The sequence below is a fragment of the Micromonas commoda genome, chromosome 10 (genome assembly GCF_000090985.2).
Source record: "Micromonas commoda chromosome 10, complete sequence".
In the NCBI taxonomy this organism is placed as follows: Eukaryota; Viridiplantae; Chlorophyta; class Mamiellophyceae; order Mamiellales; family Mamiellaceae; genus Micromonas; species Micromonas commoda.
Genome location: NC_013047.1, coordinates 558,954 through 571,621, shown reverse-complemented (window position 1 = coordinate 571,621; position 12,668 = coordinate 558,954). Strand labels below are relative to the sequence as shown.

Below are 12,668 nucleotides of genomic sequence, written 5' to 3'. Positions count from 1 at the left end.
ATGTCCGGTGGCCTCGACGCTGCGAGCGGGGGGATGCGAGCTGGACGTCCGGTGGCGCCTGGCCGGGGAGTAACATTAGGTTTAGTGGTAATCTAAAGTTCTGTATCATATTCATCCTCGTCTCTAGTTGAGGTGGGAGAACAGCCCGGTGCGCTCGCGACCTGCCATCGCCTCCTCCCGCCGCCGCTGGGTCTCGAGGGGATCCTCCCCCTCGATCGCCTCCATCGCCCTTAATTCGGCGTTTCTCGCCCGCGCCGCAGCCTTCGCCCGCTCCACAACCTCCCGCGTCTGCCCCGCCGCCTTACTCGGGTACGTCGGCATGAGCTCCTTCGCCTTGGCGGGCGGAAACTCGCGAAAGAACTCGTGCCCCAACGCCTCCTCGCACGTCATTCGCCGACTCGGGTCGTACGCCAACAACTTGTTGAGCAAGTCGAATCCGGCGTCCGACAAGGTGACGCCCCCGTTGGGAGATATCTTCGGGAACTTCTTGCGCAGGTTGTTGTACGGCTGGTGGGGAAACTTGATCTTCCGCACCGACGGGAGGTTGATGAAGTTGGGCCAGATCTTCTCGTTCGGGGTGCCCAGCAGCCGGAATATGCGGTCGATCTGGTCAATCTCCGTCTTGCCCTGGAACAGCGGGTCCTTGCACAGCAGCTCACCCATGATGCACCCCAGGCTCCAAACATCGACGCCGGTGCTGTACAGCCTCTGACCTAGTAACAGCTCGGGCGCGCGGTACCACAGCGTCACCACCATGTGCGTGTACGGTCGTAACGGGTCCGAGTACTGCCTCGCGAGTCCAAAGTCGCAAATCTTTAGCTCCCCCCGGTTGTTCACCAGGATGTTGCTGGTCTTCAGATCCCTGTGGAGCACCCAGTTGTCGTGCAGGTAGCTCACCCCGCCCAAAAGCTGTAGCATCAGGCATTTAACCTCCGGGATCGTGAACGGCTTCGTCATGGTCTCCATCAGTCCCTTCAAGTCGTGCTCCGCGAACTCCATCACCATGAAGATCGAGTCCAGCGAGTTCCCCATGACCATCTCAGTCACGCCCACGATGTTCGGGTGCTGCATGGAGAGCAGGATGTTCGCCTCCCTCAGCGCCGTGAGCGGAAAACCCTCCCGCTCCTTGTCCATCTTCACCTTCTTAAGAGCCCTGATCGCGCCCGTCTTCTTGTCGCGCGCTCGAAACACCACCCCGTAGGTGCCCTCGTCAATCTTGTTGAGCTGCTCGTACTCAAACACCGATCGACACCCGGCCATCATGTCAAACTTGCGCTCGCCGACAACCTCGTGGACGCTATCCGGCGTGGGCGACCTATCCTGGTCGTCGAGCACCGCGCGGAGCTGCGCCACGCGGTTAAAGCTCGGCACCTTTGTCATGCCCGTCCCGCCGCCTGGATCCATCCGGGGGGATTCGTCAAACTGCACCGAATCATCCTCGATGCTCTCTCGCTCCGGAGGCGGCGCGCGCTCCACCACGGGGTACGAACTCGTTTCGCCGCCGCCGCCTCCCGGCGGTGAACCCTGCGCGGGGGCCCCCGCGGCGACGTCCTCTAGCTCGTCGAGATCGGCGAGGTCGTCATCGTATTCATTCTCCTTCGAGATCCGCATCCATTCTGCTTCGAGGTCGTCATCATCGTCGCCGCCGCCGCCGCCCGCCGTCGTCCGCCTGTCGGTCACGTTCGGGTGGTGCAACGCCGCGGGTCGACCGTCCGCGTCCGCGTCTGCCTCGCCTCGCGCGGGCGGGGTATCCGCCGGCGCGGCGGGGTCGTCCTCGGGGGCCTCCCTGGGCGTCGCGTCTTCGTCAGTGCTGGGCGTCATCAGCGCGGCCTTATCGAGCGGCTGTCGATGCCCGTTGGATGGGAGCTCGCCATCCTCCGCGCCGTCCGCCGCCGCCTCCTGCGCCACCTTGAACTCCATCGCTTCCCTGACCATCCTGTCCATGTAGCTCTCGGGTACGGAGGCTGCCTCCGCGGCCGCGGCCGCTTCGCGCTCCGCCGCCTCCCTCGCGGCATCCTCCTCCGAGTCCGACGAGTCTTCGTCGTCGTTCCATCTGCTCCTGCCGGCGGGTCCAACGGGCGCGGGCGCCGGGCCCGGCGCGTCGCCGTCGTCGTCGGCGACCCCGGCGCCCCACCGTGAAGGCCGCGGGCCGGGATCCTCGGCCTCCACGGCCCTCTCGGGCCCCGCCTGACCGGTGCCGCCCGCATCAGATGCCTTCCGCGCCTTCGCGGCGCCGCCCGACTCCTTGCCCACGCCCAAAAGGGCGCTCAGATCCCGCTTCCCCGCGCCTCCCTTCTTGGCGCCGGATGGCTTTTTACCCACGCCCAGCAGGGCGTCCAGATCTCGCTTCCCCATGCCTCCCTTCCCCTCCCGCGACCCGACGCACGGTCGCGCGCGCTCCGAGGAGTGGGTTGGAATTCGTGTCCGAGGCGCCGCCAAAAGTGGGCGGTGCCCAAATTCTCTCTCACTCCGAAGGCGCGAGCGGCGGACGAGGGTGGACCATGGCAGGCGACGATGCGCCCGTCGAGGATCCTTACGCCCCGGGCGAGCTCCCGGTGCTGCGCTACGCCGAGGAAATCCTCCAGGCGGTGCGCACCAACCCGACCACGGTGGTGATCGGCGAGACGGGGTCCGGCAAGACGACGCAGATCTCGCAGATCCTGCACCGCGCCTCCGCCACGTTGATGCCGGACTCGAGGATGGGCGTCGCGATCACGCAGCCCCGCAGGGTCGCCGCGGTGTCCGTCGCGAGACGCGTCGCCCACGAGATGGGCGTCAAGATCGGAACTTTGGTCGGATACACCGTCCGATTCGAGGACTGCTCGTCCAGGGAGACGCGCATCAAGTACATGACCGACGGTACCTTACTCCGCGAGTGCCTCGAGGACCCGAACCTGTCCAAGTACGGCGTGATCGTCCTAGACGAGGCGCACGAGAGGTCTCTCAACACCGACATCCTCTTCGGCTTGCTCAAGGTGCTCGTCAAGACCAGGCAACCCGCGCTTCGCTTGGTGGTCACGTCGGCGACGCTTGAATCGGAAAAGTTCAGCGCGTACTTTAACGACTGTCCCGTCTACCACGTCCCGGGTCGCGTGTACCCCGTGGAGCTGGCGTACGCCACGGAGCAGCCCAAGAACTACGCGGAGACGGCGCTCGAGACGGTGATGGACCTGCACTGCTCTCAGGGCAGGGGCGACATCCTGCTCTTCCTGACGGGCAAGGAGGAGATTGAACGAACGTGCCGGCGACTGAATGAGCGGGTGCGCGAGATGCCCGAGGACGAGTGCCCGGACATGCAGGTCCTGCCCCTGTACGCGGCGCTCTCGCCGGAGCTTCAGGCGAGGGTCTTCGCGCCCCCGCCCGCGGGGTGCAGGCGCGTCGTCGTCGCGACCAACCTAGCGGAGACGTCCCTCACCGTCCCCGGCGTCGTCTTCGTCGTTGACCCGGGCTTTACCAAGCAGAACGAGTACGACCCGACGACCGGGATGGACTCCCTGAAGGTGACGTCCATCAGCGCGGTGCAGGCGAGGCAGCGCGCGGGTCGCGCGGGGCGCACGAGAGCCGGGCGGTGCTTCCGTCTGTACACCCGCGAGCACTTCGAGCTGGACATGCCGACGACCACGGTACCGGAGATTCAGCGAACGTCGCTCGTGGGAACCGTGCTCTACCTCAAGACGCTCCGCATCGAGGGCCTGGACGTCCTCGACTTTGACTTTCTCGATAAACCGGACGTGGAGGCGATGGGAGACGCGCTGCGACAGCTGTACGCGCTCGGCGCCATCGACGAGGACGGCGCGGTGACCGATCTCGGCCGCGAGATGTCGCCGCTTCCCGTGGAGCCGCAGCTCGCGAGGGCGATGCTCGCGGCTCGAAGGTTCGGGTGCGTCGACGAGATGGCCACCGTCGCGGCGATGCTGAGCGTCGAACGGGTGTACACCGGGAACGGGCCGCCGCGGGAGGGGGAGGGAGACGGCGACGGCGACCGCCGGGGGCCTCCGCCGGAGTCGTTGTGCTCGGAACACGAGAGGCGCATGGGCGACCACGTCGTGTTGATGCGGACGTACCAGGCGTGGGCCAGGGGCGGGCACAGGCGGGACTTCTGCGAGCGGCACGGCCTGAGCGACCGCGGGATGGAATTCGCGCGGGACGTGCGGAAGCAGCTGCTCGGGGTGTTCAGGGAGATGGAACGGAGGGCGACGAAGGAGGGCGACAAAGGAGGGGCTAAACACGGGGGAAGGAGGGAGGATGACGAGCCCAGAGGGGACAAACGGAAACGAGACAGGAGTCGCAGCCGAGACCGGGGCAGGGACAGGAGTCGCAGCCGAGACCGGGGCAGGGACAGGAGTCGCAGCCGAGACCGGGGCAGGGACAGGAGTCGCAGCCGAGACCGGGGCAGGGACAGGAGTCGCAGCCGAGACCGGGGCGGGGACAGGGGCGGGGACCGGGGCAGGGACAGGAACCGCGACAGGGGCAGGGACAGGGGCGGGGACCGGGGCGGGGATGACGAAACCAAGCGCGGGAACGTCACCGCCCTTCGTCAGGCCATCTGCGTCGGCTTTTGCAACCGCCTCGCCCGACGCCTCCCCAAGCACAACGGCTTCCGCACGCTCAACGATAACGCGGTGCTCGCCGAGGTACACCCGTCGTCCGCTCGTCCGCTCGCGAACGAAATCACCGGTTTGTTGCCCGAGTGGATCGTGTACCACGAGCTGGTGGCGACGACGCGCGTGTTTTTGCGCAACGTCTGCGCGGTCGAGGCCCCGTGGGTAGCCCCGGTGACGGAGCGGCTTAGGGAAGTCGACCTGAAGCGGCTCAGCGGCGGTCGCGTGGCGACGAGGAAGGCGCGGGAGGAGGAGGCGCGGAGGGAACGGGCGAAAGAGGCGGAACGGCAGAGGATAGAGAGCGGAGCGCGGAGGAACGACGACAAGACCGTGGACGACGCTAGGGCGAGGTACCTTGCTCGCAAGGCGGCGGCCGAGAAGGCGAAAAAGTGACGGTGTTTTTGTCAGTGTGAAAAAGTGCTCTACGTTACTCCGCGAGGTCGCTCTCGATTGCTTCACCACCCGACGCGCGAGGGAGGCGGGTTCGGTCGGCGCACCGCGGGCGCGTCGTATCTGGTCGGCGGCGATGTCGTCGGACGTCGGCGGGGACGGTTGGGGGGGGCGGGAGTGGGACGACATGGTGGAGCGATGCGCGGCGGTCGTGGATCGGCTGAGAACCAACAACGGGGACGAGGACGACGACGACCGCGGCGCCGCCGAGCTGACCCGAGCGCTGGAGGAGATCGTCGCGCTCATCGCGGACGACGAAGAGTACGTCCCCGCGCTCGGGGCCGCGCGCGGCCACGACCTGCTCGCCCGGCTGGTCACGCACCGCGTTCCGGAGGTGTCGTCCGCAGCCGCCGACGCGATGGAGGCGTGCGCCAGGCACTGCCCTCCCGGCGCGTCCTTCCCCGGCGGCGACGTCGACGAACCGTCGCACGCGATCATGCGCGTCGGCACCCTCGCGGCACCCCTCACGCTCCGCATGCGACACGTGCGCGAGGGTTACGGAGGCGGGGAGAGGCGAAGCATACCCAACATCGCGTGGGACAGCGGGCTCGTCCTCGCGCGTTGGATCTCGCGGCACCCGGAGCTGGTCGTCGGTAAGTCCGTCCTGGAGATCGGCGCGGGGCTGGGCGCGCCGTCGATGGCCGCGGCGCGTTGGGGCGCATCGATGGTGGCGCTGACGGACGTGGATCCGTTGGCAACGCGCAACGCGGCGTACAACGCGCGGATGAACCTCGGGCGCGTCGCGTCTGCCAAGGTTAAATGCGTCACTCACGATTGGAACGCATTGGAATCCGACTCCGACTCCGAATCGGACGAGACCAATCACGGGACAAATCGCGGGCGGGCGACGTGTTCGCTGGGACGGGCGCTGGAACGATTCGGTGGGTTCCGGCGGTCGGACGAGGAGGGCGGCGGAGATTGGGCGAACGGCGGCGCGGATGATGAGGTGGAAACAACCGACGAGGTCGAAACGTCTCGTCGGTTCGCGACGTTCGACGTCGTCCTCGGCGCGGACGTCGTTCACGAGCGCGGCATGGCCCAGGGCGTGGCCCGGATGCTGGGAAGGCACCTGGGCGGTTCGCCGGACGCGGTCGCGGTCATCGTCAACCCCGCGCCCGCGCACCGGTCGGGCGCGGCTGATCTTCCCGCGGCGTTGGAGAAAAACGGGCTGTCGTTCGTCTCGGCGCGGGTGACGTCGGCGATGCTGAGGGTCGGGGTGATGGAGGAGACGGAGGACGTGCGGCTGGATATGTTCCTGGTGCGCAGACGCGAGTGGGGCGCGCCGGATGCGTCGGTCATGGAGGATGTCACCGACGAGTGGGTCAGGCACGCGTAGCACTAACTTTATAGCCAATGGAAAAAAAAATATTTTTTTCACAGATTTTGGACACTGCTGCGTGCTGCCGTCTGCGGACAATGTGACAACGGAACGCGTAACACCCAAATGCCCAGCCGCATTTTTATGAAGCCCCGCGGCGTATGGTTCATTACTCAGGTAAAAATGCGAAACAGAATTTTCCGGGCGAGCCCCAGCAGATTTTTCTCGAATTTGCCCATTCAAAGATTCTTGGGTTCGTTAATCTTATTAGCCGGCGAGGGAACGGTCATTTTCGTGGGTCGGGCGCGAGAGCGCGACGGACGCCGGGGCGTGCGCTGCTGAGGCTTTTCGGTGAGATCAGCGGGCATCATGCCTATGCCCCGTCGTGCGCGGTCTCTGCGTTCCGACCGCTCCGAAAGCTACCGGAGCGGTCGGAGCGACGGGCGGCAATCTCACCATTACGAGGCTGAGAGCGTCCGCAGCGGGCGCAGCGATGGGAGGAGTGCCAGACGTGGAGGTAGGTTTCAGAGCGAGCGTTCGCAGGTGAGCTCGGAGGAGTTGGCGCCGCCACGATCTGCGCTGAAGAGGAAGGATGATCCCACGGCCGGAATGGCGGCGCCGGAGCCGCAGAGGCAGAAGCAGAAGCAGCCGTCGGCGTGGAGCACGTTCCACAGGTGAGCCGAGCGAGAATCCACCCTGGCCCCGACCGAAAATTATTGTAGACGACCGAACGCCCCGCCCCCCCCCGCGACGCGCGCTGATCCGAACCCCCCGCGACTCCCTCCCCACAGCAACATGACTAAGAATCCGCTGAGTCTGATGGTGTTCGACCGCGATCAGTCCCCGCGCAAGGAGGCTATCGCGATCATGAACGACAAAAACTTCAACAACCTCATCTTCGTGAGCATCATCGTCAACTGCCTCCTCATGGCTGCTTTGTACGACCCGCTGGACGAGACCAAGAACGCGGCGCTGAGTGACGGCACGGATGTCTTCTTCACCTTCCTCTTCATGTTCGAGATGTTCGTCAAGATCGTCGCGCTCGGCCTCTTGTTCGGCGAGGAGGCGTACCTTCGCAACGGGTGGAACATCCTGGACGGCATCGTGGTGATAATCTCGTTCGTCTGCCTCGACTTTGTCAGCGGCGGCGCGGAGGGGCTCAACTCCCTCCGCGCCATCCGCGCGGTCAGGCCGCTGCGCACGCTGTCGAGGTTTAAATCCGGCGCCCTCTTCGTCAACACCCTGTTCAGCTCGGCGCAGTACATCATGAACGTGTTCATCTTTTTGGTCTGGTTCATAATCCTGGGCGCGTGCGCCGGGACGGTGCTGTTCCGCGGCGAGCTGAGGAGCAGGTGCTTCGACATCAGCGCCAATACCGACCCGAACACGTGCCCGAGCCCCGACGAGCTGTACGCGGGATCCATCGCGTCCCCCGCGAGGTACGCGGTGCTCACGGACATGGGCGACGACGTGATATGCGGCGTCACCCTGGACAACTGCCCGGTGGCCGGTCACACGTGCTGCGATTACGCCAAGCACGGGACGATGCCTAGTAACGGGTACGTCAAGTTCGACAACGTCATGTGGTCCTCGCTGCTCGTGCTTCAGGGACTGACGATCGACGGGTGGAACGAGACGGCGTACACGCTGATGGACGCCATCGGCTGGCCCGTGCTGCTGTGGTACGCGCTGATGGTTTGCGTCGGCGCGTTTTTCGTGATGCAGCTGCTGTCGGCGGTTGTCGTGACGAGTCTGCAGACGTGCAGCGCGGAGCAGAAGATGGTGGACCAGATTGACGCGGAGCGGGAGAAGAGGCGGATCGAGGCTGGCGGCAACCCCGACGATAAGGAGGGCGACGCCATGGACGAGATTGGGAAGACTTGGAGGACGAGCAAATCCCTGGAGGGTGTCCGGAAGATGGTGCGGCTGCACATGCCGGCGGTGTACAAGATCGCCGAGAGCGAAAAGTTCAACAACTTTATCCTCGTGGTCATCGCGCTCAACACCGTCGTCATGATGACGCGGCACTACCCCGAGAGCTCTGAATTCAAGGATGCCAACGCGATAATGGAGTACTGCTTCAACGGCGTCTTCATCGCGGAGTTTGTCATCAAGCACCTGGGGTACGGTCTCGGCGGGTACTGGTCCGTGGGGTGGAACAGGCTGGACGGCTTCGTGGTGATCTCCTCCGTCGTGGACATGGCAGGCAGTGCCATCAACCTGGGCTTCATTCGGGCTCTCAGGGTCCTCCGAGTTGTCAGGACCGTGAGGGTCTTGAAAGCGGCGCCAGAGGCGATGGCGGTGATCAAGGCGATGGTCACGTCGCTCGCGTCCATGACTGGTTTCCTCCTCGTGTGGCTCATCTTCATGCTAATCTACGCTCTGCTGGGTACCAGGCTGTACGGGGCTGCGTGCATTTTTGAGATTGACGAGGATGCCGGGCGCTTGTCGTTCCGGTCGTTTATGCGCGCGATGCTGACCCTCTTTGTCACCGCGTCCGGCGAGAACGGCTTCGACGTCATCCACTGGACGATGGAGGCCGAGGGTCCGTCCGCGTCCGCGTTCATGATCTCCTGGATGTTCATCTCGCAGATTCTCCTCGCGCTCCTGTTGGCTCTCTTGATTGACACCTACACGGTTGGCGGCGAGGAGGAGGAGGTAACGGAGCCTACCCCGGATGGGGCGGATGCGAACAAGGAGGGTTACGAGATGAGACCCATGGTTTCCGAGGCGAAGCCCCGGCGGCTCAGCGAGGAGCTCGTCGACATGGAGGAGGAGGAACGAAGGGTTTCCTTGGAGGAGGATGAGGGGCGACAGGAGCGGGAACGGCGGCGCGAGGAGCGTCGGTTCGACAACGGCGACGCGAAGACGTGGACGAGCCGCGATAACCTCTCGGAGACGTCCACGCCGCAGGGGACGATCATCGCGCCGCCCAGGTCGCACAGGGGTACGGAGCCGACGGAGATGAAAACCACCGCGAGGCACGGGAACCATTACTCGAAGACTCCCGGGTCGCTCGTGGAGAAGTACTCGCAGGCGGGTTACTCTCACAGGTCGGGTAAGCACAATCGACCCGAGGACCGGCACCACAACCCGCACTCCCCCGACACCGCCGCGGTGAAGAAGCAGCTAAACGAGATTTACGACGAGAAGGCTGCGGACGCGGAGGAGGCGATGCCGCAGACAAGGCTGCAGATGCTCCAAAACCTGAAGCGTCACAAGATCATGCACGAGGTGGCCGTCGTGAGGCAGTGGCTGTACGACATTGACTATGATTACGACAGGAGCGTGGAGCAGCCGATGCCCATACGCATGACAGCTGCGCAGGAGCAAAAGGCGAAAGACCGCCTCAGCCTCAAGAAGAACTTCAACTGGAAGAAAGCCAAGGAGCAGAAGATGGCGTTTAAGCGGCTTGCGCTCGCGCCATTCACAATGAGCCCAACTGGGGAGCAGATGCCGATGGGACAGATGCCCAAATCGTTGAAGGTGCTCCGCGACGGCGAGGAGATGAGCTCAATGCCAAAGTCGATGAAGAATCTCACCGACTTTGTCGAGGCAAATCAGCCGTCTACGGAGAAAACAATCTGGATGCAGATTGCGGAGGATTCACGGTTCGGCAACTTCATCCTCTTTTGCATCCTCTGGTCGTCCATCATGCTCGCGATGGAGACTCCGTCGTGGCCCGCGGAGGGCTCCAGCGCGTACAGGGTGTTCTTCATCACCGACATCATCCTCACCATCATCTTCACGGTGGAGATGGGCATCCAGTGGATGGCAATCGGCATTGGGCCTTACTTCAGGCAGCTCGCGAATAAGCTCGACTTTATCATCGTGTTCACCGCGTGGCTCTCGCTGATCCTCTCCTTTGCCGGCCTGGACGCTAATGCGCTAACCGCGCTGCGCTCGCTCCGTCTGCTCAGGATCCTAAGGCCGCTTCGTGCAATCCGCAGGCTTCCTGCGCTGCGGATGGTGGTGGACTGCACGATCGGCGCGCTACCTGCAATCAAGTGGATCATGGTGCTGGGTGCCTTCCTCGCTATGATACTCGGTCTGTTCGGCATGCAGTTCTTTGGCGGGAAATTCTACAGCTGCCACTTTATCCCCGACGTGAACGACGCGGCGGCGTATAACGCCAAGGGGACGCAGGCTGCTTGCGAAGCCTTTGGGGGCATATGGGCTGAGAGAACCCTCACCACCTGTGAACACCAAGCCGCCATCGACGAGAACTCCGATCCATCCTGGCCGATCGCATCTTTCGAGTGCAGTATGCCCCCGGTTGTAACCAAGGCCGACTGCTTGGCGCTGAACGGAACCTGGGCCAACAACGAGTACCACTTTGACAACATTGGCCAGGCGCTTGTTGTGGTGTTCATCACGTCAACCGCCGATAACTGGCAGGACGTCATGTACACCGGTATCGACGCTGTGGACGTCGATAAAAACCTCGTGTACGACGAAAACCCGTGGGCGTCGGCGTACTTTGTCATCGTCACCATGCTCTCGTGCTTCTTCTGGGCCAATATGTTCGTATCGACACTTGTCGACCAGTACACCAAGGCCAGCGACAACGAGGGAGTCATCGCCATGGCCAATGAGCACAGCGCCACGCTGGACAAGGCTCTCTTACTCGCCAAGCAGCAGGCGCTAAAGGATAAGCACTGGGCGGAGCGTAAACCCAAATCCCAATTCGCCAAGGTTTGTATCGCGATCGCGTCGCATAAATGGTTCAACCCGGTCATGATGGGTGTGATCATGCTCAATGGCTTTGTGCTCATGTGTATCCATGCCGACCAGCCAGGGTGGATGGACGACGTGGACTATTACTCCGGGATTTGCTTCCAGACCATCTACTGCTTCGAGGTTGTTGTGCTGATGAGCGCGATGACCCCCGAGTTGTATCTGGCCGATCCGTGGTGCAGGTTTGACCTCATGATCGTGATGGCCGGTGTCGTCGAGCTCTCTGTCCCCGGCGACGCGGGTTTCGTCGCGGTGCTGAGGACGTTCCGTTTCCTCCGCCTGTTCAAGATCATCAAGGGCTTCAAGGAGCTGCGGGTGCTGATGTACACCATCCTGAGCGCCATACCCGGCGTGAGCAACATCGGCCTGCTGCTCTTCCTACTGATGTTCATGTACGCGTGCCTGGGCGTCACGCTGTACGGCGACATCGAGTCCCCGTACGGGTTCCCCAACGGCCTGAACAAGTACACCAACTTCCGCAATTGGCCGAACGCCATGCTGCTGCTGTTCGTGATGTTCACCGGAAACTGGGAGAGCATCTTCAGGGCGACGTACTGGGACTGCAAGGGCAACGACTCTGATTGGGGACGGGAGTGCACGTACCGGTACTCGGCGCCATTTTTCTTCTTCTCCTATTTCCTGATGGCCAACGCGGTGCTCGGCAACTTGTTCGTGTCAATCATCCTGGACAAGTTCACCAACGAAACCGCGAACGAGGACGAAGGCACCGACTTTATCCAGGTTGTGCACGTCGCGTTCCTGGTCAGTAACTTCAGGAACATGCTCACGAACAAGATTCGCATCTACCAGCTCCTCAGGGGCCGCGCCGACCGCCGGACGCTGAAGCGGTATAGGAAGCGATACGAGAAGATCCTGCCGCCGGGGTGCCTCGACGAAGGCCATTACAGGCACTCAGAGGCCCTCAAGATCATCAAGGGGCTCCACGACATCAAGAGCATCATCTCCGCGCCGCAGGATGTCGGCGACGGGGCAGAGACTCGCGACGGGTCGCCGAACACGGTGCTCCCGAGCGTGCAACCGAGCCAGATGGCGCTCACGATCGTCCCCGACGAGGAGGGCGAGGATATGATCTACGGCAGCGAGACGGAGAGCGGCGTCGGCCCCGCCATCGACGAGGAGGCGTACGATTCTTTCGACGGCGACGACTTGGCGTCCAGGTACTCGCAGGATGGCGGCGCCCAATCCGGCGACTGGCTGTCGGCTTGCAACTTCAACATCATCCCGCAGATGGACTACTGCTACCACCCGCCCCCGAACAGGGAGCACAGGAGGCAACAGAACGAGGAGGACAGGCGGGAAATGGAGGAGGAGAGAAGGTCGCGGCACGGGTCGGAGCCCGAGGAGGATCGAAGGGAGGAGCAAAGGTCTCACCGCCGGGACCGGAGGGAGGAAAGGCGGCACGATCGCAAAGACGGGAAGGAGCCCCGCCGATCCCGAGGGGACCGGCTCTAATACAAGAAAGGACATAGAGAATTTATCAAATGTAAATCATAATCGAGATACAGGTATCACATTTCGTTCATTTGTCTCTTGCTGCAACG

General features: G+C 63.4%; 4 protein-coding genes across 4 annotated transcripts; 3 read left to right on the top strand and 1 right to left on the bottom strand.

The window, feature by feature from the left end:
• Positions 1-123: 123 nt before the first annotated feature.
• Positions 124-1,260, bottom strand: MICPUN_85942 (predicted protein; the record flags this gene model as incomplete). Its single annotated transcript, XM_002508439.1, has 1 exon — positions 124-1,260. One exon carries the CDS (start codon positions 1,258-1,260, stop codon positions 124-126), a length of 1,137 nt encoding a protein of 378 aa, XP_002508485.1.
• Positions 1,261-2,501: 1,241 nt separating this feature from the next.
• Positions 2,502-4,994, top strand: MICPUN_97967 (hypothetical protein; the record flags this gene model as incomplete). Its single annotated transcript, XM_002508712.1, has 2 exons — positions 2,502-4,169; positions 4,542-4,994. The coding sequence occupies 2 exons, from the start codon at positions 2,502-2,504 to the stop codon at positions 4,992-4,994; spliced, it is 2,121 nt and encodes a 706-aa protein (XP_002508758.1).
• A 133-nt stretch (positions 4,995-5,127) lies between these two features.
• Positions 5,128-6,387, top strand: MICPUN_61918 (predicted protein; the record flags this gene model as incomplete). The annotated part of the gene is made up of 1 exon (XM_002508711.1): positions 5,128-6,387. The coding sequence occupies one exon, from the start codon at positions 5,128-5,130 to the stop codon at positions 6,385-6,387; it is 1,260 nt and encodes a 419-aa protein (XP_002508757.1).
• Positions 6,388-6,978: 591 nt separating this feature from the next.
• On the top strand, positions 6,979-12,644 carry MICPUN_106148 (voltage-gated ion channel superfamily; the record flags this gene model as incomplete). The annotated part of the gene is made up of 2 exons (XM_002508710.1): positions 6,979-7,043; positions 7,161-12,644. The coding sequence occupies 2 exons, from the start codon at positions 6,979-6,981 to the stop codon at positions 12,577-12,579; spliced, it is 5,484 nt and encodes a 1,827-aa protein (XP_002508756.1). The 3' UTR covers positions 12,580-12,644.
• Between the last annotated feature and the right edge of the window lie 24 nt (positions 12,645-12,668).